Below are 27,542 nucleotides of genomic sequence, written 5' to 3'. Positions count from 1 at the left end.
ATGGGACTACATGTGGCTGCCAAAAAGGCTCAATCTACGATTAATCCACAGATTCTCCATCAAGCTCCCCATGGCTACTGAATGGAGAGAAGATGGTCCCGTGGTTAGTGATCTAGCCCACAAATTGGTTTGGTTCAAATCCCAGAAACGCCACAGACTTCCTGCGTGATTCCTGGGCAAGTCGCTTGTCCCATTTTACAGCTGGGGAACTGAGGCACAGAGAGGATAACAGCACTTCCCTACCTCACAGGTTGTTGTGAGGATAAAGGTGTTAAGACTGTGAGGTGCTCAGATACTATGGTAATAAGAACCTAAGGTACAGCCTTCAATCTTTATTCATCTTTGATACTCCAGTTGCTGAAACAACCGCGGTTGGGAGTGCAAGTGGGGCCACTCTAGAGCTGTGTGCTCAACACTCTGCACTTCTCCAGAAAGACCCAGATTTGATTCCCAGGTACGATCTCTCACATCCACGAGCTGGCAGAGGCTAGAATTACTTTGGGGGGAGCCTGCTCGGGGCCCCTGCCCCTGGTGTTTATCGGAGGGCTTTGCATTACTCTTCAAGTACTGCACGACACAGGAGTAGCCTTGAGGGGCTTTGGATGTGACTCCTGAGGCAGCTTTCCCCAGTCCCCTGGGAAGCAGTAAGGGGGAGGCACGAGGAGCACCCCAAAGAGAAGATCCCCTCTACTGCAGGGTTTTTTGCATTCCAGCCTCAGCAGAGCCAGAAATGCTGAGGCAGTGCTTTCACCATTCCTCACTGGCTAGTCAGCCCAATGAAGCTGTGCCCAGATTCCAGCGAGGGCAGAACATGCCAGAGCTGGTTCCTCATGGGAAGGGGACGATTGGCACATGCTACATTAGGAATGGTCTGTACTGGCAGCTGGTTAATACTGTGATTGCTCCAGAGACAAAATCTTCTGATATAAGCAGTTACGTGGTCTTGGCCTGCTAGCTTTAGTGACCGTCCGTACAGTCACGTCTGTTGTAAGATCTCTGCCAAGGCAAATATTTGGGATGTTCCCAAATTTATGCATAAATCTTTCAGGCCTTCTCTACGCGAGAGAATTAAATTGGGCAGCACTGGTGTAAAGCTATGGACACTAGGAGGGCTTTATCAGCATAGGGGATACCAGTATGCTATACCAGCAAAGTTTTCCTGGCACAAATGCAGCTAGACTGCAAAGCTGTGCTTTATCCCACAAGCAAACCAAGCTGTGCTGGTACAACAGGCTTGCCAGTAGAACCACATCTCCACTGGGCTTCTGCTTGCACAGCGATGTCGGTCAGGAATCACACCTCTGCACAGCTTTGACGGCAGCAGTCTGTAGCGCAGACCTGGCCTGAGTGCCAATGGCATGGCATGCCTACACTAACTATGATGTTTCAAGTGCATCTCTGCACTGTTCAGTGTTGATGCAGTTGTAGTGGCCACTGAGCACCTTTATTCCAGAGTTCCTAACACAGCTTCCTGAAGCAATGGCTCCTGGGAGATTCTGAAAGGCCATCGGGGGCCCAGGAGAACTATGGGAGAAGAGGTCAGACTCCCATAATACCATGAGAAATTACCATAATTTCCCTTTACGGAACTCCCGGCAATTCCCTGGTGCCAGCATCGTTTCTTAGTTATTTACCCAAAAGGGAAGCCAGGATGAATGACAGGTTTCTGGTCTATCGCTTACCAGTCTGCCTATTGCCTACAGTGTATTTTCAATCCTAGGTTCAGTCAGCCTCATTAGCAGAGCCTGCTGAAGAAAAACAGGACAGATGTGGGTTGGCAGTCACGTTGAAATACCTCAATCTAGGCTGATGGAGAGCAGGCGCAATGTGGAGATGATGGCCTGGTTAGTCTTTGGAGGAGGAGGATGCAGGATGCTGCCTACTAGCTAACCCTTGGATGAACAGATTGACCCCTGGGCATTTAGTGAAGTTTGCCAGAGAGGTTGGTCCTTCTACTTTTCTGATTTCAGAGCATCGGCTACAAGACTCCTCACTGGATCCTTCTTTAGTGGTTGGAGAGGCCCCTCCCTTTCTTAAAGACAAACCTCTTTTTACATCTCTAACCACCAAACCAATATAGAAGCAGGATGGAAGCTGGTTTGCAGCTCCCCACAGAAAGTTCCCCCCATTCTCCTGCAGTCACCAGCATCACCTTGCTGCACATTTGCTCTTGCCAAGGACAGTTTCACATAAAGGTTTTGCTCAGACTTTTAAAAGTGAGTTTAAAGCCCCTGAGAAAGGAACGAGCTGATGGCTCGAGGGACACCAGTCCTTCTTGGACCAGATGCAGCACACCCAGCAGCGCAAGCTTCCCTGCACTGCCCTGCCAGGGTACCAGAAGTCGAACCTGAAAGGTCCTTTACTGGTGAACTGGTATTTCAGTCTATCAGCTCATTAATTGGTGATCTCTTTAATAAGGCTGCCAATATGGGTGCTGGTTAGTAAGAGCTGGGAGGGTGGGCTTTGCTACAGAGGTACTTGGACATTAGAAATCAGACTGAGACAACCAATTTAATTCACACAGCCATCAGATGGGAATAACTTGCAATGAACTATCAATCTGAGCTGCTCTCAAACTGCTGACCTAACGCAGTCAGGCTTTGTACCCTATTACCAATCCCCTGAGCCATGCAGTCCACACTTTACTTAGCTGTGACTAGATTTCAGTTACCGTGAAGTGAGAAGTGCTTCTCCTCTCCCAAGCTCTCGGACTGCTCTGTCCATCAAGATGGGGACACATTTTCTTTTAGCTCTTTAGAGTAGCAAGTGCTGGCTTTTGTTTTGCCAGGGAGTTCCTTGAACACCCTACCTTGTTGTCAAGGTCAAAGAGGTAGGAGTCCTCTTCACGTACGTCTGCCTCTGAATCGGAAATCAGCTCTCCGACGTACCTGATGGATGAATGGAAAATGCAGCAATGATGCTTGTGCAGATGCTAGCTTGGATTTTAACACCTGGCCTCTTGTGTGCAAAGTAAAGAGTGAAAGTGACAAATCAGCTAGTGTCAATCAACATGGATCCATCAAAGCCAGTGGAGGGATGCTGATTGACACTAGCTGAGAATTTGACCCCACATCTTTAAAATAAAGCACAAAATTCCTTTACTCAAGTTGCTGCTAATACTTCTGAACATTAAATGTGAATTTTAAAAAAGGATATACTTTTCCCCATCCAAGCTATTTCTTTTTGCAGTTCTCTCAGCTGCCCAGTAACAACAGACTAGTTAGTTTTGCTTTTGTTTAGTGTCCACTGACTTTCTGGTTCTCATGTCCAATAGTGCAACACTTGGGTTGCACATACTGTAAGAGAATGTTTACATACCAATGCAAAACTGTTTGCTTTGGAATGTGCAAAAAAAAAATATATTGTTGATCATAGAAGCTACTTATTTAAAGCCTTGTCTTACCATCCCCTAGAAGTCGACAGTACGTTAACCTGATAATGTCCCTTTAAGTAACTGGGCCTCTTACCATCTGCAAATCAGGAGTATGACTTTATCAGAGTCCTAACACTGGTAACAGCACTTTCAGCTTCCAAGCACTTTCTCAACATTAACTATGTGCATTTACCCTTGCGATGCTAGCATTTGACCCTAGATGAAAGCCTGAAACATTAATCCTGAGAACGACCAAACATTCCATAATAGAAGGGGCTTTCAGATGCAGTTCCTGACCTCGAGCAGTCTGGCACAGAATTGCTATATCAGGCTAGGATGCCCTCTGCATGTGGATCCGATCATCTTGCCTTCAGTGCATCTTGGTATCTATTAACCACTTCCCGTGTGGCGGCAGCATTACTGGAAACCACAAAATCATTAGTAACCTAGAGCAATATGGGATTATGGATGGAGCAAAACTGCTTTAGTGTCACACAGTAGCCAAAACCAAAGACAGCTCAAAAGCAGCTGAAAAATGGCACAAGGAAAAGAATTTTATTGTGTGACACTCCTTTTGATAAGCATTCTGAGACCAAAACATTAGTTAAAACGGAAGTTGAGATGTAGCTTTTATGGTCCTTTAGGGCCCAATTCCTGCAAACCCTCTTTGCTTTCAGCACTACTTACTCATGCAAATAGTCCGATTGATTTCCCAGATCAGAAGTCAGTGGAAAGACTCGCATGAGTTACTACTCTGTTATTCAGAAGCACTTACCTATCTATCTATATCTTGAGGGCTTATATGGTGTCCGTCACTTAGGGTATCTGAGCACATTCCATATAAAATCAATAGCAAAGTCAAGATCTGATGGAGTCTCTGGCTCTTTTCCTTTTTGGGGTAAAAATTCTGCTTGGCACAGGCTGTTCTATGGCAGGATGGGGGTCAAATCACAAAACATATGAGGTATGGAATGGAATCACCAGCCCCCTTAGCTCTGTCCCTGTGTCCCATCAACCTGAACACCCTCTCTAAAAGCTATTATAACCACCTGAGAATATTTGAAATTAACAGAGACATTATTAGCAAGGAAACAATACACTGTAGATTCAAATCAATTCTCTCTGGAGAGCTAGTTGCACATGGAGCTGTAACATGAGCACCTGTTTCAGAGAAGGAGTGATTCTGGCATTGTGGAGCCATCTTTGAAGAGTGGGCATGGGTTAACTGACTGTATGTATGTGGAGGGGCCTATGACCTACATTTCACTAGGCAGAATATAGTTCCAAGGACCTACATATAATGTAGACATGGCAGCAGGGACTGGAGGTTTCTGTAGTGGAGCGTATGTCGCAACCGTTCTCAAGCCTGTGATCTATGGTGGCAATTGCTGGTACTGGGAAGAGCTGGCTTGTCTAGCTCTTCTTATTTCCAGCTGCCAAACTGCAGACAGCTAAATGCTTTCCATGCAAGCCATTGCTGTGTTTTGCCAGGGGGATTTTTTGCAATCAAGGTAGCTTGAATGATCGTGAACGGGAAGGGGAAGACAATCAGTTAAAATCTGGTCCAGACTATTGAGGAGAAGGGATCTGTGAATTCTAGGTGTATAAGAAGGGCATTTTGCACAGCAAGGACTTATCTGCATGGGGAACAGACTGAAATAGCTATTGAAGACTAAGCGATTCCACAACAGCTATTCCAGATGAGAGCTCCCTGTGTGTCCACTCTATTCTGGAATAAAAGTAATTTCAATTCCAGAATATTACTCTGTTCTGATAGCACACTAACTATGCTGGAATAGGTTTCAGAGTAGCAGCCGTGTTAGTCTGTATCGCAAAAAGAAAAGGAGGACTTGTGGCAGCTTAGAGACTAACAATTTATTAGAGCATAAGCTTCGTGAGCTACAGCTCACTTCATGCGATGCATTTGGTGGAAAAAACAGAGGAGAGATTATATACACACACAGAGAACAGGAAACAATGGGTTTATCATGCACAGTGTAAGGAGAGTGATCACTTAAGATAAGCCATCACCAGCAGCCGGGGGGGGGGGGGGGGGGGGGGGGGGGGGGGGGGGGGGGGGGGGGGGGGGGGGGGGGAGGAAAACCTTCATGGTGACAAGCAAGGTAGCTAATTCAGCAGTTAACAAGAATATCAGAGGAACAGTGGGAAGTGGGGTGGGGGGGAGAAATACCATGGGAAATAGTTTTTACTTTGTGTTACTCTATGCTGGAATAGAGTGATTTTTACTCTGGAACAGAATGTCCACAAGGGGAGCTATTCTGAAGTAGCTATTGTGGAATAGGTTATTCTGCAATAGCTCTCAGTCAATTTCCCCCTGAAGACAAGCCTTAAGGTGTATGAACACTGGGGTTTCTTTCCTTATGGGAACAAGGCGAGGGAGGGACAATTCCATGCACTGCATTAGACGGTTAAAGGTAATAATCTAGTGTGGCTGGCTCACCAAAGGAGGGTGAGCTGAAGACTGATCTATGGTTATATTGGTTGCACACGTGCGGGCATGTTACGTATTCATTCAGAGTTGGTTAGTATATGGTTCATTTTTGTAAGGGAAAAGAATTACAGTGTGACAGGTGAAAGGGTGCCATGAGTTGTGGATAGGGATAAGATGACCTAAAGTGGCTTGTGGTATCTTCACTGAACTCTGCAGTCCCAGAAATGTCACATGTGTGATCATTTTTTTACACCTTTACCTTAATTTTAAATTTCCTGGCATTCATGCCTTCTCCTGTTTAAAATTACACTTCTCTATCAGCTATTCCTCAAATAACTTGTACATTTACTCTATGTAGTGAGGCAGAGTGGTTTCCCTCCAGTGCAGAGGGATTAACTTCCCTTGGGAGGCACAGCGAATCCCCTCGTGGCCCCCTCACAGGAAGTGCAGGGCAGGGCAGGAAGTATAAAAGTAGGGCCCTGAGCTCAGTTGTGCCAGACCATGGAAGGAGGCAGATGTCCCAAGCAGAGAGCCAAGCCCTCAGCAAGGTCCAAGACCAATCAATACACTGCCCGGAAGACCCCGCGAAGAGACCGGAGGGAGGGTCACCCAACCGCGAACGAGAGCCCGGCAGTGATGGAGCAGCACCAGCAGAAACTGGTAGGAAGTAGCCCAGGAAAACAAGACTTTGGTCTGGTTGTGCTTCCAGGATGTGAGGTAGCAACTCCGTTTCCCTGCTGACCCTGTAGTGGGATCACCTGCCACTGTCAGGGCTGGGACGCAGTGGAGCAGGGTGTGCCCGGGTCCCCCACGCCACCTTATACTTTGCGAATGGCCAAATACAAAACTTTAGTCCAAGACACCTGAGCCAGTGACTGTTGGTCGCTCAGGCCCACACCCCCAAAGGGGCCTGACCCCAAGACTATGTGGTTGTTGCCTGCCCCAGCCAGGAGGTTGTGGGCTATAGACAGCTTGCTTGTCCTGCCCAAAGGGCCAGAGCTCCAGACTGTGGTTGCCTGCCCCAGCCAGAGGCTGCGGCTCAAAGACTGTGTAGTTGCTCAGCCCAGATGCAGAAGGCCTAAGCCCTAGACTTTGGCTATTTGCCCCAGCTAGAAGGATGAGGCCATAGACTGTTTCATTGCTCAGCCACTAGACCATGAGATGCCAGCATCATAGACTAGTAGTGTGCACCCAAACAGAGACTGGGGATCCCTGCCGACAGGCTGTGTGCAGCCGCAAGTCAGAACACCGCAATGACTTTGGGCCCATCTACCGACTCCCTGATGCCACTGGGAGGAAGCACCCTGACTGCGACAGGAAGGACCCTATATTTGTATATTTGTGAAGAGTTGATGCTTTCCCCTCCTTCTTACTGAACCAGTTGATCTCCAGGCACAAGTTTAGTTCTGGACTTTGAATGTTCCATCTGGGCAGAAAGCCTCTTCGGTGTTTACCAACTTCATTCTCCAGCCCAGCTGGAAGATGGATCTCAGGAAAACCCAAGCAGGGTTTGGCTTTGGGCCTGAACCATGAAAACCCATCAAGGCCATTATAGCTTCTAATGAGCTTTGCAGCAATGCAGGTGCAGGACAACTTTACCAAATTACTGCTGAATTTCTTTATTTAAATTCTGCTACTATTCAGACGTTGCAGGCTCAGATTTCTCAAATTCTTTAAAATTAATTCCCTACCCATCCCAAAATACCGTGAGGCATCCATGACATACTGTTAAGAAACAGAGATCCTCCTTTCATGGGAAGAACAGGAGCCTGGCCTTGCTCAGAACATAGCTGAATGGGTCATTTTCCAAAAAATCACTATAAAGAATCACCACGATGCTGAAGCCTAATAAATCACTTGTTCAAACAGGAAATGTATTTTTGGTAACCATACATAAATTATAGCAATCATTTTCTTTCTTAGGGCCCTGATTCAGCCAAGCACTTCACGTGTTAACTTTAAACATCCTCTTAAGTGCCCTGCGGAGTCAGGGTCCAAACCAGAACTTCGGTACTGGAGAAAACCCTTAATTGTATCACACTGACTAGAGACTGCCCACCCCAAACACGGTCTCCAGATATTGATGCACCTCTGCCCCTCAGACTTTAGGATGTTCCAGATGTGAATTTTGCAGTTTGAGGCCCATCTCCAATACAAATTAAATGGATTACTTCTACCACCACCGCCTTGCATTCCCATACACTGCTCGTTCGGGCTCCACAATCAAAGCTTTCAGAGCTTAAACCAACGTCTCTCAGGCATATCTATCATACAGCAGTCACTGTGACAAAAGGCAAAACCCCAATTCAGGAAAGCATTCCTATTCTGGACAGCACTTAAGCACATGTTTAAATCTCACTGCTATCAAATGGATTTAAGCACATGCTTGTGTGCTTTGCCGAATTAGGGCCATAATGTGGACTTTATGAGACTACTCTCATTCCAAGGTGAAGCATGGAGGTCACTAAGGCAGGGCAGCTTATGAGCTGACCGTAAACTCCAGCAGCATGGGAAAGCTTGAAGATATGTTCTAACTGCTTAGGGAATGTCCACTTAGGGGATGAATCACTTGATAATTACCTGTTCTGTCCATTCCCTCTGAAGCACCTGCATTGGCCACTGTCGGAAGACAGGATACTGGGCTAGATGGTCCTTTGGTCTGACCCAATATGGCCGTTCTTTTATACTTAGGCTAGATGGTTCTGTATGAAGCAATTTTTTTCTGCATGCACCTCTCCCTTCAATAGGAGCATTCTAATTTGGGTGCATGACACCAATTGCCCAACACACCATCAGAATTCATGAGTTGATGCTTTCTTTGTGAGCTACTCTAAGCCGACGAACTTACTCGCACACGAACGTTCCCAGGGGATGTCTTGCATCGACCGCACGCCCCAGCCCATCTTTTGCGTTCGATAAAGCTGCAAATCGAACCCTGAAAGACAAGAACAGGGGTCCCGTTAATGGCATCAGAGGAGGCATCCGCTCTCTGGGGAGGGGAGCGTTACACAGAAATTGCAAATTTAAATCAGAAAACATTAATTGCAAGAGACAATTTCTAATTTTGTCACCATGTGACCCCAGTTCCTTGCATCCCAGGATCTGCTCCCTCTGTTAATGTGAGAGGAAGGAAGGAAAACCAGGTGCAAACTGGATGGTGGCGCAGCAAGAGGGGGAAGCAGCGACTATGTGGCAGCTCTCCTTTATCCTCATCCTGCAGAACCTCCTTTATCACACTCCATGGGGAGTGGAACTTGGCGCCTGGGGATGGGGGGGCACTATGGGACTCGGTGCTCTCCATGGTAACTATCCCCCCTTAAATCTCTGGGGATTTACACATGGGATACAAATGTCAGTTACAGCTTCTCATCCCTCCTGCACGTTCCCCATCCGCACAATGAAAGGAGGAGAAGTTTGAGGAGAAGTCGGCAGGAGCCCATGGTAGCATGACTGTGTGGGAAGTGTGCTACAACAGAGGGGATGGAGCTGGAGCAGTACTAAGAACGCCCTGGATCACTACACAGATATCCCTTCCCTCTGCCAAGAGCTGGAAATTTGGCAGGTCCCACTCATTCCTACCTAAGCCACTAGCTGAAAGGTAGAAGTAAACTCTGTAACTTGAAACTTGCTGGGTTTCCTGGCCCCTATATACAGCCTATACAATTAGACTCAGAAAAGACCTGTTAGATCCTCTACTGCATTGCCCAGCCACTGCTGGATTATTTCATAGGACCATCTTATACTTAACATTTTCCAGGAATCCCCTGCATCCCTCGCTGGAGCCTAAGGCCACTTGCACAGACTCCATTATCGGGGAAAATCCTGATGCTCCCCTATTTTTTTCCTTTCTTAATTTCACCCCATTGCTTCTTTGATATCCCCTTTACATCGCATTATATTAAATAATCCCTCTCCCTCCATGGCACTTCATACCCTTGGCAGACAGTACCAGGAGCACAACCCAAGGCAGATAGGCTTTCCTTATCACTAGCAGCTTCAGAAAATGTGGCCACACCGTGCCTCAGGCCTGAGGAAGTTGCATTCTGTTTTGCCTCATTCATCACCAGTAAAACAGGCAGATGAGTTTTGGATTCTGGACGCTGGGATGATGCAGGAAGCGCAGGGAATATCGCTTGCTTTTCAGACACCAGGCAGAGCTGGTAGGCCTGGCAGAAGGAAACATGCACACTGACATGTACATTAATTTGGAGCAAATTTGATAAGGGAAACACTGAGAATGAAGAGGGAGCACCCAGGCATCATTACTAAGCAACCACTTCGCAGATCAAAAGCCAGGAGTTATTCCTGATTCTTCAAGGGACGAGGCCCACAGAGCTCTGGGAAATATCTGACCTTATCACAAGCTCCTCAGGGTCTTATCACTTAATCTCAGCATCAGCTTACAGAGCCACCCTGCCTCCCTTAGCAAGACTTTAACAAACAGGGCACAATAGTGACAACCTATTTGCACAACTCCTTAATGAACAAACACGTGCCGACCAGGAAAAAAAAATGAGAAAGTGCGGCCACGAATTTCATCAGGAAAGTCTCCTGAATGGGTTTTTTTTCTTTAATAAATTTCAAATTTTCATCAAAATTTCAAAGTTAAAACACCCGCAATCAATTCCTTACAAAAGAAACCAAACCAAATCACCGACAACATCAGTTTAACCTAGAGTCAGTTCTCCATAACATCCCTTCCCCTGTTTTAAAGGAGACCGCCAACATTACCAATTGGAGTCCGTAAAGTTAAAGGCTTACATCCATACTTCAGCAACACAATACAAATAGTGTGGTTGGCAGCACTGAAGTCAATGGGTGCTGAGCATCTCTGGAAACAAATAAATCAGACCAGTTACATAGGAACTTTAGGAACCAAGGTCTGTAAGCTTTGGCCTACACTTCTGATATGAACAGCTAACCTATATTTTGATATAAATGGCTGTTTCTTTCCTTATTATTATTCTATTTTCCCCAAAGACCTTACCCTGAAAGCCGCATCTGAACTGCCAGTGAGGCGACCACTTACTTAAAAAAAAATAAACAAACAAAAAAAACAGAAGCAACTAATAATTGTACGTTTGGTTGACTAAAGAACACAGAGGGTCCAAGTGTCTAGGCCGTGTCAGGTGATATTCCCAGCTGATCTCACAAAGCTGCTGTTGTTTCGTGCTCACTAGCAGGATCCAGAGGCTTGGCTCTGGTTTACCTCTTCGATGATGATAACTGCCCCCGTTTCTCCCTCATCTTTGGAAATCTTTCCTTTTACAGACAGACTAGAGCAGATAGGCAGGGAGCTTTATCCTTTTAAAATAATGATCCAAATCAGGAGCCTTCTCTCTCACCTGAGCCCATTCTGCACTACCCGATTCCGGCAGTTCGCCAACAAGAGCAGCGTGGTTACACTCAAAGATCAGAGGTGGCTCAGACATGTTGAATTCAGGCAGGAGTCGGCCATCCTGGAGAAGAGACATGAGATCAGGACTGGATTAATTGTGTATTCCTGTATTCTTTTGGAACTAGAAATAAGCTGGGAAGCTCCAATCCAGAGCTGAATTTCCCCAAAGTTTAAATCCATCTAGAGCCGATACACCGGTTCCCATCCATCTTCTAGAGTTGACTCAGATGACAACATAGATCCCTATCCAAACTTCCCCAAAGTCTGAGGGAACTCTGCACTATTATCAGAAACAGAGGACAGGCAATAAACAAAAAACAGTACTTTGCATGCAGTGCTATTCAGCTGCAGATTTCAAAGTGCTTTACAGAAGTGTGCATGCATCTTTAGCCACATCTTGCAACTGGGGAAGAGAGAGTCTGTGGTACAGCCTGGACTAGAACCCAAGTCTCCGGACTCTGAGGCCAGCACTCATGCCACTGGACCCCCTTTCTTCCCATAAGAAGCCCCTCTAAGTACCCTCCATTACATGGAGATGAGACGGTGGCAGATAGTGCACCACATTTAAGAAATTTGGACATAAATGCTCAAGGATACAAGAAGTGAAGTCACTTTGGATTGTGAAGCCTGTTAAAGCTCAGTTAAAATGGACACCTGGCAAAAGCCAGGATACACCAAAATTCCCAAGGAGAAGCCTGCAGAGATTCAGGGAACGTGTGATCTTAGTGGAACCTGCCCAAGGATTAACCTCCAAGCCTCCCTGGAGGATTTAAGCATATATACACAAAACACTAGAGAAGCCACCTAACAACCCTGTAATTAAACTGCCTCCACTCAGCCTTCACAGGAGGTGGATCACAGTAAATAAAGGAAAAATAAAACATCCCTAGTCCCTTCCCCTCATTTATAAATTACAAAAACACTTAAAGACCGAACAGCTCACACTACAGTCTTCCATGGGGCTTGCATCCTGGGCACGGATTGTTAAACACTGTGTATCACGTGGGTATAATAATGGCTCCACTGGTATAGAAGTAACGCAAGTTTGAGATTTACTGCATCTCTTGCCACGTATACACTGAAGCCAAGATTACAGTCTTCAGTATTTTATATACTGGAATTTAGAAAATTTTAAGAAGTTTTTAAAATGAACGATTATAATACATGAATATCAGCCAAGCCAAAACATGAAGTTCCAAGTCCTCACCTTGTCATACCAGCAGCGCATACTGAGTTGGCCACACATGCAGTTGCTGGAGGAGCAGTCATCGATGCACACACAGTACTGGAAGGGAGAAACAAGGAGCAGATCCAATTCTCACACAAGTGCAACAGAAAGACCAAATTGGTTAAATGGGCTGTAAAGGAAACCGCTATCAACTTCACTATTGATACACCCCATCCTCTCCCAAGTATTTAAAAAATAGGCACAATTCCCTCCCTCTCTCTCTCTCTCTCTCTCTCTCTCTCTCTCTCATCAGACAATAGCGCAATCAGTTTCATTGGTTTCACAGGACTTTGTGTTTGCTCATTTTTGGGTGACATTACTGAGGGAAGCTAGATCATAGAAAGGAATTTTGCAGTTAGTTTTGACAGGGGGTGATCCTGTGTCCATTTTCCCTCATCGCACAGGAGTGAATTCCAGTGTAGCTCCAGCTCCCGTGAAAGTTCTCTCTCCAGCGCTCATGACCCAACCCACCGGCTGGCAGGGTCACTGTTCCAGTGGAAAGCAGCTGTCATGGGGAGTTAGGGTCACAGAGGGCACAGTGATTTCTCAGGTAGGTAGGGCTAGTCGATTGGAGGGCTCTGAATATCAGAGACACAAGCCTTGAACTGGATGTGAGTTCACTGGGAGACAGTACAGCGAGTGGAGCACTGGGGCGATGTGTTCCTGGCAGCTTGTACTGCTAAGTAGACAGGCTGCTGAATTCTGTACCAATTGGAGGTTTTTCAGGGCATGTGGCTTCATCCCTGGATACAATGAGTTGCAAGAATCAAGCCTGGGAAGCCATGAATGCCTGATTGTCTCTCTAGGATATTCTACAGGGCTCATAACTATGGCACCAAGCATGACAGCCTTCATGGATATCACATAGAACAACACAATCAATAGCATGGATTATTACTATTGCAAAATATTACTTTGCTCATCTACAGTTTCTGTCATCAGAGGATCTACAAACATTGACTAATTAAAGCCTTACTATACCTAAGAGGAGTGTAAGGGCTACATCAGAACATGAAATGCAGCCATCTCCAGGGTGGGACGTCATGTGCAGTTAGCAGCAGTTTAAGAAGGAAGGATGAAGAATCCTACATTCAAGAGAAACAGCTGGGGGAATTTAGGGAGGCAGAGTCCAAATGCCTAAGCTGAAATTTTGCCAGCACACTGGGGTTAAACACTCCAGTTCTTACTGAAAATGCCATAGGGTTTTCAATTCTGACAAAATGGAAAGGATCGTGGGTTTTCTCTTTCATCTTAAAAACTCACACTACATCATCACAGCACCTCTGAGGCTTGACTTTCAAAATTTCCATGGAACAAAATGTTTTCTCAGTGCACACATCTCTGCAGTGCACACTCCAGCTGGTTCTCTGATCAGCACACAGCAACCTCTCTAACAATATTCTGTACAACGACAGGAGAGGCCCACCCAGCCACCCACCCACGTATGTACCTGGCCCATCCTACCTGCAAATGGGTGATGTTTCTATCAATGTTCATTGGGGAGGTCACACAGTTCTGAGAAACGTATTTGTAGTTGGTGGGGCAAGGCTCGCTGTCCACTGAATTGATGCATGGAATTGGTATCCGCTCATAACCCCGGGCATGTCTCTGTCACAGCAGGGGAAAGATAGGGAAGAAAACAATTGCTTTATGTAACAAAGATACCATCCTCCACTCCCAAAACAATCTGGTGATTACAAATCAACAAGTGCAGCTTGAGCGGCATCCCGAGCAGAATTTGATCTCTGAATATTGAAGGTTGAAAGGAACTCGGTTTCATTCTGAATCCGTTTTTCCAACCGGATGTATAAATTATTACTTCCTGTTGGATCGTTCTGTATGGAGGATACATTCATAAATACCAGCCCTGATTCAGCACAAGCTTAAAAGCTAAGTGCCTTCCCGAATCGGGGCCTCATCCCTCAACCTAGAGGGCTTGCACTTGGCAGTCACTACAGAGGCTAGCTGGACTCTCACCTGCTCACTGTCTTCTCTATCTGGGCAGGTTTGTCAGTAGATGATTCTCGGATTGTCTTGTTCATCTGCAGAGCCACCCAGACCTGAGAGTTGAGACTCGAGCACTGGAGTGGAGTCTCACCTTCCTTGTTCTTCAAGCTGACATCCGAGCCATGGGAGAGAAAGAGCCTGCAAAACAGCAACAACAATAGATAACCCACCCAGAAAGAACTTACCAGAGGCGGAAGAGTCAAATGGCATTTTGCAGCCATTCCTTAAGGTCGCATTAGCAGGACCACTCTCTCTTGAGAATGATGAATCAAACAGGTTCCACCAGTATAGAAAGCAACCACCTCAATTCCCTTTTTACAAAGCTGGTTCATTGAACAACACTTTCTAAGGTGGGGGTTAATTTGGAAGCTGGGTAGAGAAACAGATTGGCACATCAGCCTGCCAATTCTAGAGAGCTGGGTCCAAATCCCACCTTACATCAGGCACGAAAAGGAGTTTTCTCATAACCAGCCTAGTTACAAATGGACATGAAACTAGGGGCCTAGGCATCACTGAAGTCCAATTGAAGCCATATTTGAGGACATAAATGGAACTTTAAAAAGGGGCAGAAGCCTGGAGCTAGTTCTTTGTATGGGGTGAATTTCACCCTCTAGACGGAGCTCTCGCTCACTAACTGGGATTGCTGCATGCACTGTAACACAGGGAAAGCATTCAGGACCTCCAATTGACTGCTCTGCAAATGCAGTGGCCCTGCATCCCACGTCCCTATAAATGGGGTCTGCTGCTAGGAACCGTCACAAGCTCCACTCGCATGCTTACAAAAACTCAGCCTGCTTCTCCACTGCCTTGTACTTTGCGTAGTCATTTACAGCCGTGCATGTGCTACTGAATCAGGACCTAGGGCCCAGTTCTCATTTACTCAAAGCCCCTTTACACCACTCTGGCAGTGGAAAGGAGCCTTACAGTGGATGCAATTCTAATTTGCGTCATTTAAGGCCCCTTTCCACTGCGAGTGGTGCAAAGGGGTCTTGGTGTTAATGAGGATCAGCCCCATGTATTTGCCCCCACTTTGCTGGGGTGCAAAGCATGGAGAATCAGGCTCTTCATCCTATTTTGTTTCGAGTTCAAAGGCAAAGGCATTTCATAGCACTCCTTAACCTGCAAGCCAGTGTTCAAATGAGAAGTGAACAAAGTAACAAAGGAAAGCGGGGGTGGCAGGAGCCGTACTTACACAACACACTCATAGCGGTTCTCTCTGGCTGCGATGTGCAGTGGCGAGTCTCCATGAATATTTACTGCATGTAAATCGCACTTAGCAGCCAGCAATATCTCCGCTATGTCAACACAGCCAGAAAAGCTGCCCAGTGCAAACAAATATTCTCCTCCTGGAGGGGAAAAACACAGGAGAGGCTGTTTAGTGCACTAAGATCCCACCACTTTGGGACTCCACTGTCCTTAGCTCTGTAGCTATGGCATTTAACACATGGCCGGCCTTCTCCTTTATTGGATTCTCTCTAGCTCAGAGAACACAACCCTGAAACAGGCAGGCAGGGAGTTCTCAGCACAGCCGCCTCCACGCTCACTGGAGATGGCAAGGCTACAGCTAAACTTCTGCATTGCTCTCCTTGTCTGTACAGACGAGTCATTTATCTCTAAACCACAGAACGATCTGGATCAATCCACAGGGAGACATGACAGATGCAAACAAGCCCCAGGGAAGGGCTAGGAGCCGAACCATCCAAACCAGACCTGTAGCAAAACTAGCCCATCTCCTGACTCTACAATATCAAAGACAGTGAGCCCAGGGGGAACAAGCAGAGCGCAAGCTGTGGGGTACAAAGGTCTGAAAAGCAAGACGCCAGCACAGGGAAAGCAAACTGATTTCAGGCATCTCTTAAATGCACCTTGTACCAGTCTTTCACTAGAGCACTAGAAAGAAGGGAACCCTAATCTTGCTGATTTAGGTGTTTTAAGTGATGATCCTATTACTGTGTAATTTGTAGCACACCTTGGAATCCTTCAGCATGACAAGCACAAGAAAGGCTGATTGTGACGACATAATGATGATGATGATGATTATAACAGGGGGTCTTTCACAGATGGCAAAAAAAAATGCATACTTAAGTCTCTGCAACTTAATCTCTCTATTAAAGGGAAGATCTGAGTTACAAACAGCTGCCTGGGGGTGGGGGCGGGGGAGCACATTTTCGACATGGCTTCTGCTCCCCAGCAGCCAATCCCAAGTATTATTCTGAAGATTAATTTAATCCAGCAAGGATACCACTCCACATACTGCGTATCAGGCGACAGAGAGAACAGCGGAATTTACAGCTCCTACTATTCTTATTCACGCTGATTAAAATCAATGGGGCTATTCGAGGAGTAAGGTGCTACTCAATGTGAGGAACGATGGCAGGAGCTGGCCCTTAATGACCTACAGTGAGTAGATGCTGGAACTCTGGACAAATTAATGGGGATCTCATACATGTGTGAGGGAATTGCTGGATGGAATCATTGGATTTGTACTGTTAGATTAATGTGTGATCCAAGGGGCTGGCAGCTTTTGTGATGGATCAGACATGAAACCGTTTTGTTCAGAACCAGTATTATGCCATGAAGTCAATTGCAACAATCTGGAAAGCCCCCATCCACCTCTGACTCTTCCTCTTATTCTTTGTCACAGCAGGACCTGCCTGGAAAGTACTCAGCTACCCAAGAAATAGAGGCTCCTAAAGAGGAGGGGCTTTTGGGCCAGGGAAGACAGCTACTAGTGAACAGTCTGAGCCATTCTGAGCGCAGTGAGATACATGCACCTCTATTTATCCCTGACAGCATCTGGAAGACACAGAGAGAAGCACTGGGGGAGACCAATAGGAACCAGCTTCTTACATCCACTGAACTCACAGGAGTTTCTCAGAGGCAGAGTGGGAAATGGGAAAGACGTTGCAATCAATCAATCAATAAAAGGAGCAGTGGAAGATTTGACCCATCTCCTAGATGGAGGACTGGACACTGCCTTATCCCTCCTCCCCAATCATCCCCGCCCATGCTCCCTAATCACTGCCCCATGTTTTATCTTTCTGATCAGAGAATGTGGTATCAGGTCACCAGCCCTCCCTCAGGCAAGCAGTCCCATCTGCAACTTCTCAAATAAGGAAGTGTTTGCAGAATCGGGCTCTCGGGCCTGATCCTCAGAGGTGATTAGCACCTGCAGCTCTGATTACCTTCACCTGGAGCGAGAGCTGCTCAGCACTTCTGCAAGTAAAGTCTCTAGAATGGAAGATCTCTGGGGCACGGAACCTGTGGTACTCTTTGCGGGCCCCACCCTGCGGACATGACTGGGCACAGACACGATGGACGTGATTTTTAAATACTGTTGTGGGAAATACTTGGAATTGAAGGTTAGCAGACTGTCCTGCAATGACCTACCTAAACTGCAAGCAATGCGGCTGCTTGCGCCGCAAATGCTCACCAGCTACTTCCTCCATGTCAGACTGGCTATCAAACCCACTGCTTCCTACTGTCCTTTCCAAGGGCTTGGCGTTACTAGTTTGGGGAGATTTTAAATAAAGATAGTCATTTATGTACTAAAAACCCCAACTCCGGTAAGCCTTACGTTGTCTCGAATATTAATGTCTGACCCCTTGGAGAGCAATAGCTTCACCAGCTCAACGTGCTTGTATTCGGTGGCCCAGATCATAGGCGTCCAGCCTCCGTCGTCCTGGGGAGGGGAGAGGAGAGCATGAGACACACACAGTGTGGACGAAGCAGCACCTGCTTCCACTGGATCTGTGGCTGCAACCACGTCAGGCAGCACCTCTCAAAGGAAGCTACTGACCCACTTTGTCTCATGCCACCACATTAATTTAAATGGTTGTAGAGAAAACCCTGTTGTTGTTCACGCACAGCATAGTGTGGTTTCAAACCCATCCGCCCCACTCCTGCATCCAGGCGTCACACCACAGACTGCAAATGGGTCTCCCGGGGTTCGGGGGGAGAAAGGACCCATCTGTGCAGATAGATTGTAGCATCAGAGCCCAAACCTGCATCTGAATTGGGTTGACTGCCAAGACCCCAGGGGAGCTGCCAGTCATGTATATAGGGCCCAATGAGCAGCCCACAACGGGCCTGGAAGAAGGCATGGGGAAGGCAGTGTTGCTGCACTCCTTATGGCTGGATGTCCTATTGAAAATGGCTTAGCTGCCAGCTGCCCCCCCACCCTTTCCAGGAGAGCTCAAATGGGCCCCAGGTCAGCTTCCTCTCTGGTCCATTGCTGGGAGGTGGGGTTGTGAGACATGCCCGCAGGGGCAGACTGAGGCTCTATTAATGGACCCTTGAGATAAAGGCCCCAGGATCAGCAGAGGTCTGGAAGAAGCAGGGAATCAAAAGCAGAGTTGCAGGCAGCACAGAACACAGCTGACTGCTGGCAAGTGGGCTGGGCTGCCCGATGTGTGTGGAAGGGAGGCAGAGAAGGAGGGTCTCTCTGTGGTGGCCCTGAAGGCTGGAAAGAGAGGATCGGATTATTCATGGATCATGGCCCCATTAGCTAAGCACGTTTGCTTCTCCAGACCGGCCCAGCAGTGTCTGAGTAACCATGCGAAGCGCTGTGGAGACTGCAGAGACAGACTGCGGTTCGTGAGCTGTGGAAAGCACCTCGCAGAAGGGCCTTACCTGGCAGTTGACATCCATCTGCCCGTTGGAGAGAAGGTACTGAACTATGTCGTAATGCCCTTTCTTGGCAGCCAAGTGCAGACACGTGGAGCCCTCAGCATCCTGAGCAACAGAATCACAGAACAACTCAAGGAAAATCATCTCCCACCCTCCCCAGCGTCAGACATTGTTGGTGTCACAACAGCCACACTGGGGTATGTCAGAAAGAGACAGGCTAGTGGTCAGAGCACAGGCCTGGGAGCTGGGAGAGCCCCCGGCCCCTCCTTCTGTGGATGTCAGGAGAGAGGAACGGCAGCTGCAGCCAGCCCCCCCAGTAGCTCTTAGGGTGTTAAGCGAAGCCCTGACTAGGGAGCACAGGTAGGGGCTGGGAGGAAGAGAAGGGCCTTGGATGAAAAGGCTCCCCTGAGAGCTTTGCAGAGATTGCAGAGCTGGCTGTTTGCAGCTCTCCCCTCCCTCTGCTGATGGTGGCTTTCTTCCCCCCACCCTCTCCCATAGAGCTGTCCCCTATTGCTCCCCCACTTGAGCCAGAGGGGCAGGAAGCGTGGGGGAGAATTCTCTCCATTACATAGGCAGAGCTTCAGCACAGGCTGTGACAGCAGGGCATCCCCCCAGGACAAACAATCTCAACCAGAAACTTAAGGCTTTGCCTACACTTGGGTTTTTTTATCCCCGGTTGCTAGCCCAATGCAGCTGCTCTGTACAAGCCACTTCCCCCACCAGTGCAGTATGTCCACACAGGGGGCTTGCCCCAGCACCTCTACAATGGAACCACACAGGGGCCCCCCCCAGAGACATGGCATGAAAGAAGGTCTGGAAATGCTGAGGAGAAACTCAGATAAAGTTTTGAAAGCAAAACCCCCTTTGGGGTCTTTGAGTACAGGGTGGAAAGGGTCTTTCTCAGGATGGAAAGGCTGGATGTGAGTGATGGTGGGAGGGGAGAGGCCCACAGCATAAATCAGAAACCAGACGTGCTCTGGAGAACCCAGACTTTTACCTCACACAAACTTAATCCAGAGCAAGCCCCAAGGGGCTGAAAATAAATGAAAAACCAAAAGCAACACCCCTCTCCCAATTTGAGCCACATCATCCCTTCACATTAATCCCACAAAAAGCAACACACTTCAACATAGGAGCACCTCTTTGGCCCACAAGAGTGAGGACACCCCCCCAAATAGGTATCCAATTCAGAGAGCACAGGTGACAATGCCTGGAGGGGGAGCGATTTAATTGGAGGGGATGTTTAATTGGATTGGATGTTGTGAAGGCCAAGACTATAACAGGGTTCAAAAAAGAACTAGATACATTCCTGGAGGAGAGGTCCATCAAGGGCTATTAGCCAGGATGGGCAGGGATGGTGTCCCTAGCCTCTGTTTGCAAGAAGCTGGGAATGGGCGACAGGGGATGGATCACTTGAGGATTACCTCTTCTGATTATTCCCTCTGGGGCACCTGGCACTGGTCACTGTCAGAAGACAGGATACTGGGCTAGATGGACCTTTGGTCCCCATGACCCAGTATGGCCATTCTTATGGGGGAGGTGAGATTTTAGACAGTTTACATTGTGAAACTCCTCAGGACAAAGAGGATGTTTTTACTCTCTCTAAAGTGTCCCACAAGCCCCTATACACAAGTGTCCCTGAGCACAGTGTTAATAATCATTGGTGCATCTTACTTCTGACAGGTTCCGCACATACAAAGAACGGGGACTGCACAAAGTTCACTGCAACCTTGACATAAGTGAAAAGCATGCTGGAAATCTGGTTCACAGTTAGCATAAGCACAAAAGGCTTGTAGCTATGTATGACACTGGCTAACAGCAGCATCTTTCTGCTAAGATTAATAAGAGGTAACTGTAGTCTCTCAATACACCTGTGTGAGAGCAGGCACAGTTAATATTAAACTCCCACTGACTTCAATGGGACCAGGATGTCCCTCTGACAGGAACAGCAGCAGTTCGCAGGGGGACCCAGGAATGCCCTTGGTCATTAGTTGCCCCTTTCTTGCTTGACAATCCCTCTCTCTCAGCGAGGGGAGGGCAGAGAAGCAGCAGCTAGCATTTCTGTCTCTCTGCAAAAGAACCCCAGTTGATGTAGCAAGGCTGCTATTTTCAAACATGACTAATATCGTACAGGAAACTAATTAAGGCAATAAACTTCAGGAATTATTGAATTTCAATAACGATCCCAGGGTTGTAACAGTTCTAATTTACTTTTGCTGGTTAGGATAAGGGCTTTTTTATTTTTCCCTTTACCTTTATTAAAAAAATCTCTTTGCACTGTGCCATTATTAAAATCACACGACAGGCATTTAGCAATTGCTTGGGGATGCCCCTGACACCAGCTAGTTTGAACCTGCACGTGCCCCCAAACGTTGGAGAAAGTTGCCAGGGAAATTGTCAAAGGCCCAATGTCAGACTGCATTTGGCCTCTTGTAGCCTGCAAGCAGGATAATCCTACAGACACAGGCCAGCTCCTCAGTGGGCAAAGCATCATCACCATACTGCTCCGTTCCTTGGCAACATCCCAGGTAGCAAGCTGAAGTGAGCAGGTGGTAACAATATGAAGTTTGTGGCGAGCAGGGCTCCTGCCCTCCAAATGGCATCTGATTTATGACACTAATAATCCATCCATGTATTTTACAAGAGGGTTGAAACAAGCAGAGCATGTTATGGGCAACTAGCCAGCCATGCTTTTATTGTAGTTGTTTAAATTAAAGGGCTGTATTTTAAAGACAGCCTCTGATTTTGCCACTGCAGTTTTGTGCTTGCAAACTGCTACACAATCAGGTACTTGGACAGCTCTCTCTTTCCCCTTCAACTGATTTGTAGGAACCTAATTAGAGGCCTGTTTAAAAAATTGCCCCAAAAAGCCTAGTGCTGAGTTAATGGAGCACAAAACCAGAGGTTAAAGATCAGAACTCTCTTTGTGCCCACGGAATTCAGAACCAACTATTATTGCTACTCATTACTTTTATTACAGTACCATCCAGAGGCCCCAAACATGGAGCAGATCCCCATCGTACACTTAGGTAGTAAGAGACAGTCCTTTCCCCTGAAGAGCTTGCAATCTAGGTGTTAAATAATTTAAAAAAATTATTACCACCAGCCAGCCCTGACCCAAATGATACTGGCCCAATTCCCCTCTAGCTGGAAACTTGCATCCAGACTCAAACCCTTCAGGAAAGGGAAGGAAAGCCTGACAATCCATTCAAGAGGAAACAAGGAATCAATGGCTACCTTGGGATCTACCAATGCTCCAGCCTTGATAAGGTACTTCACAGCATCCAGATGGTTATTCTCTGCTGCCTCCATCAGCGGGGTCCTCTGGTCCTCTGAGCAGGTGTCTATGTTAGCACCAGCCTGTTAAATGGCCAAGGCAAACACAAGAGCCATTATAATAGCTACTGTTTAACAACGGAGGGATGTGGGAATACAGATTGAGAGAACGATTCACCCACATAAAGAAAAGTGATGGGGAAGACGGGAAGTCAAAACTGATCTCTTTCCGAGAATCACATTATTTGCTCTCTTCCACATTCAGTAACTGGGAGCACAAAGGAACGCACATCTGGAGTTAGATGGTCACTGTTATTAACTCATTCTGTGCTGCTGTAAAATTCATAGCTGGTCTCTGATCATTTGTACAATGCATCAAAAATCTCTATATCCTCTAAATCCAAAGAGCAGTTCTCTATTCCCAGGTACCCACCAACTCCATGGGGACGAGGAAACAAACAGTTGTCCCCTCCCTATCATCACAGGCTGTTCTGGAACGATGTAGTCACCAATAGTAAGAATAGGGTTTTCAAAAGCGCTCACCACTGGGATGCCTGCTCCCACTTAAGTCAACAGTAAAATTTCCATTGACTTCCATGACAGCGGAGTTAGGCCAATGCGGAGTTGCTTGGGAAAATCCTACCTTTATTTGTTATCAGAATGCTACTGTGCAATGCATTTGGCCAATTTATTCCCTATATTTCGCCCAATAACACACAAACTGCTTCAAAACAAGCAAAAAAACAAACAAACCCAAACTCTACCATTCAGAGGCAGGCATAATCCTGGTATTTTGTTGTTGTTGTTGTTGTTGTTAAGAGAAGGCCTATCTACAGCAGTAACAGGCCGACTCAGATTCACTTATGCACGTAAAGGGGGCCGATTGCTTTTAGCTGCCCTTCAACAGACCCCTTTGATTTTATTGCTTTTAAAGATCTAAAATGTCCAATTCACACTATGGAAGGGGTGTTTCAAGTTAGGGGAGAAGGGGATGTTACTGTCCCAGTATTATGTTGTTGCAACAGCCTTGCAATAGGAAACGCATGAGATGCTGGACTTGTCCCCACGCTCCATCCTCCTGACATGGTCATCCCTTTAACAGAAGTATTCTTCTAACAGATTTTATTCCTGTGATTCATTGCAAGGCCTTACTCACGCAAGTACTTCCACTAACTTCAAACAGGACAACTCGCCTGGATAAAAGGAGCAGGGTTAAGGTGCATATTTTCAACAGTGACCACTGATTCTGCATGCTTCTATTTTTGGGTGCTCAACTTTAGACACCTTCCAGGAGCTTCATTTTCAGAGTACAGGGGGATCAGCACTTTCTGAAAAGCAAGCCCCTTCGAAGTCTCTCAAAGTGGGCACCCAAAACCATCAGTCACTTTGAAAACATGGGCCTGTTCATTGTGCTTTACTGTCATGCAAGTTTAAAAAGCCCATTCTTTTAAAACCATTCTTTTAAGAGGGGTCCAATACAAGGCATTTTTTGTACTCCAGTTCTTCGCGTTAACCAGCTGTCTCCCTTTATACAAACTTAGTAGTGTCCAAATCTGATCAACTCACACTCAACAGACCAGAAGAAGAATGCACTATTATTTACAGTGCCTTTGATTTGCAATGGAAGCACTGAGCCTACATTCAGGTAAGGGGAGGGGCGGATGGACAGGAAATCCTGAGATTTAAGGGGTTATAGTGGAAGGGAAAGGCTCAGTAGGTTAATTCTCAAATGTTTTTCAGCCATGGGGGGTAGGAGGACATGGCATGGAGAGAAGCCTCTTGATTTGAAGAATATAAATGGAGATGAACCTGAATCAGCATGTGGCAGATGTCCACGTGCCCGGACTCTGCAGCAGCGTGGAGAGGGGTTCTCTTATTCTGGTGCTCCATTTTGAAGTTGGGGTCAATCCCGTCCACTGAAAAACAAACAGAGACTCTTCCAGCTGGGATACAGAGATCAGCAGAACCACCACCAGCGAACTGCCACCAATCTCATTTGGGATCTTAAATAAAATTGTTGTTACATCATTGCTACCACCAAGTGTTAAACCAATGAAACCCAAGAGTGACTATTTTTATAGACGAGGCAATTCTCAGATGTGATGTGAACTACCTTTTAACACAGAGACGGTCTCATGGATGCCTCTCTTCCCATTTGCTATCCTGCATGCCACCTCCCCTCTCATTCACAATTCTCTAACATCCCGATGGCTGCAACAGCAATTGTTGACATGGAGAAGTAATAGGGAAATAATTTAATCTATCTGTAGCTTCTCTTACAATAATAATAATAATACCACCATCACCTAACTCTTTATAGTGCTTTTCATCAGTAGATCTCAAAGCACTTCATGGTCTCTAACATATTTATCCTCTGTGAGGTAGGGCAGTGCTATTATCCCCACTTTACAGATGGGAAACTGAGGCACAGAGCAATCAAGTGCCTTGCCCAAAGTCACAAAAGAAGTCTGTGGCAAAGCAGAGCATTGAGCCCAGGTTTCCCAAGTCCCAGGATAGTACTTTAACCACTGCAGACAGGGAGAAGCTTGCTCTCTCTGGACCACCAGCAAGTCCTTGATGGATCACTAGCACTCCTCTTCTGTCTCTGTAAACACTGGGCTCCACTGAAGTATAAAGCTACTCCAATAAAGCTACCAGCTGAAGATCTGGCCCAGCTGTGCAGAAAATGTCAGATGATGATGATGGCCAGGCAATGATGGCTGGGCAGGACAATATGGTATGTAGGATGAAGTCGTAGTTAAACAAAACACCAGAATCAAATTTCACTACTACCGAGGACTCAGGCAACGCACTCGATATTTGCCAAAAGGACTAAAGTGTTTGTGGAAAAGAAAAGACTGAAAGTATTTGCAAAACACGTATTGCAAAACACTGGAGAGGAGCGAAAATGATCAACAGAAAAAATTACTCAACCGTGTCCTGCAACCAAAACAAAAAGAGCAAATATTCCCATGTGATCAGTGATAAAAGCAACATCAGAATCTCAAAATTATCCTCCAGTTGAAGTTTATTAAGCACTCTAATACTAAAGCTTTGTACACTGAGGATCTTTCATTCTCTGCAAACTCACTGAGGATCCTAATTTAAAACACCTTCCATACTGCTTGTAAACACCCCCCCACACTCATTATGAGGCTAGGCAAATTTTGCCAGTTTGGAAAATTACATGGAGGATGTTTGAGGGCAGTTAAGGATGGGCATCTGTATAAAACTGTGTCCAAATTCAGATGCAAGTTGGCAGTGGGTCCACATATGAGAGAGAGAGGAGAAACAACTGCCCATGATAACTTATTGGCAAAACTGATTTTAGCTTCCAACACCGTCCCACGTGGGCCAGCAGGGAATGCAAAGTAGGGAACTGGACTATGGCAATTGACTTGCAGGAGCTGGAGTACTGCCAAACTAGCAACCTTCTGGGAAAGATCCACTTACCCAACATAAGCAGGACCTTCTGCAGTTCCCCTTGCCTGGCAGAGAAGTACAGCTGCTTCGGATGGAACCGTAACTTCTTCGGTCTGTAGCAAAGAGGAAATAGGCTTATTATTTAGTCTTAAAGAAAAATCCCAAGAGCTCTGTCCTCTCCTCACTGCCGTCGGTTCATGCTAGAAGTCTATTCCTAAGGAATATCAGGAAGTACCAGGTGCATCTGCTCTCCTTGAAGGGCACCTTTCTATCACCCTCTACCAATTCGCTTCAGACATACCATGGACAGCCCTATCCCCGAGCCCACTAGACAGAGCCTTTGGGTTCACCCAGTGGATGTGCCTCACTGAAGGCAAGAGAATGCAGCTACTGCAAGTGCTCAGCTTTTTACCACACCCACTCGAGCACCGTGTGACCAGCATCACATGGCTGCGCGCACAGAGCGAGGCGTTAGAGGCAGGAAGCAGCATTTCCTCCCCACGACTCCTTCAGTAATACCTTTCGTGTAAACGTTCCACTGGGTTCAGCTGCTCAACAGACCTCTACCAGGGCTGCTAAACAGCAGCCGTTACCTTGTTCTTGGAGGTCTCCGGGCTTCCCAGAATGTCAAGTAGGATGTTTCTATTTAGGGAACTGTCTGAAGGGAGAAGACTTCAAGGAGCCAGACAGAGGGAGCTCCTGACTTTGGGGTTCACTCTTGTCGGTGTGCTAAGTGTGACAATGGGGATCCCTGGTAGGTCAACCTTGGTAGTACGGTCTGTGGGAAGGCAGACTAATCCCCACTAGCAAATCCATCAGCATGATGGACGCAGCAGAAGCTGTGCTGTAGAATCCACAATCCTCAGTGGAGAATGACCCATCTGAATAGAAACACACCCTGTTCAAGTGGGCCTCAAAGCCCAAATAGACTAAATTCTGGTTTATTCCAGCCCAATGAACCTGGGGGGCATTGGAGGCCAGTTCTTACTTTTCTGAATCCAGGGCAATCAAAGCACTTTCCAAGGTTTCTTTAACTGGTCCCTGAGGCAGGCCAGTGGCAGGCTTCACAAAAACAGAAGACCCAGCCAAATCAAACCCCTCAGTAGCCGAACTCTCTGGCTTGTCTTCCTCAGACAACTGTGTTCCAATGCCACTGAAGTGAGAGAGAGAGAGAGAGACAGCCAAACGTAAGCATTAAACCCAGACAAGAGCACATATGTCTTATGCCAAATAAGGAAAGAAAACGAGTTTTAAATGCAAATGGCTTAAACAATTTTGAAAATTGACCTCTTGGCCAGAATTCTCCTCGGAGCAGAAGCAGCGTTACCCTCTCGTTAGAGTTGATGTGCTCTAAGAAACATATCTGGGGATACGGCTACTACTGCAGCATGGGGCAGAGAGCACTGTACTTTCTCAGCAGACTGCTGGGACAACCCGGCAAGTGACAAAGATCATTAGCACATGCTCAGAGAAACCTCAAGATTTAGAATCTCTCTTAAGCCCTGCTCAATACTGAAAACTTCCAGAACAGGTGATGATTTGCTTTGATTTTCTCTATGCACACATGCTGATTGGTTGGAGCCACATGTGTTATGGTCTGGTGCTATGTAAGCTTGATCCCTGAGATGATATCTGCTAACCCCAATCCTGACCTGCAGACACCCACTAATAATCCAGTCTTAGGCTCCCCGCACAGCTCTGCCAATCCACCTCAGTCCCTCCATCTCTCCCTGATAATTTTGGGCCCCTCTCGAGC

At 46.7% G+C, this 27,542-nt stretch overlaps 1 protein-coding gene across 1 annotated transcript in view; it reads right to left on the bottom strand.

Annotated features, from left to right (window-relative positions):
* Positions 1-27,542, bottom strand: part of EHMT1 (euchromatic histone lysine methyltransferase 1) — a 129,245-nt gene that overhangs the window by 13,646 nt on the left and 88,057 nt on the right. The window contains 19 exon segments of the mRNA XM_038374319.2: positions 2,810-2,888; positions 8,674-8,698; positions 8,701-8,760; positions 10,209-10,213; positions 11,171-11,207; positions 11,210-11,221; positions 11,224-11,284; positions 12,431-12,508; positions 13,916-14,057; positions 14,423-14,596; positions 15,651-15,777; positions 15,780-15,804; positions 18,036-18,140; positions 19,091-19,192; positions 21,001-21,156; positions 22,325-22,447; positions 24,173-24,279; positions 25,817-25,899; positions 26,775-26,939. Coding sequence (XP_038230247.2) covers positions 2,810-2,888; positions 8,674-8,698; positions 8,701-8,760; positions 10,209-10,213; positions 11,171-11,207; positions 11,210-11,221; positions 11,224-11,284; positions 12,431-12,508; positions 13,916-14,057; positions 14,423-14,596; positions 15,651-15,777; positions 15,780-15,804; positions 18,036-18,140; positions 19,091-19,192; positions 21,001-21,156; positions 22,325-22,447; positions 24,173-24,279; positions 25,817-25,899; positions 26,775-26,939 — 1,666 coding nt within the window.

Source organism: Dermochelys coriacea, chromosome 16 (genome assembly GCF_009764565.3).
Source record: "Dermochelys coriacea isolate rDerCor1 chromosome 16, rDerCor1.pri.v4, whole genome shotgun sequence".
Classification (NCBI taxonomy): domain Eukaryota; kingdom Metazoa; phylum Chordata; order Testudines; family Dermochelyidae; genus Dermochelys; species Dermochelys coriacea.
The sequence above is the reverse complement of the archived record's forward strand: the minus strand, read 5'-3'. Positions and strand labels throughout refer to the sequence as shown.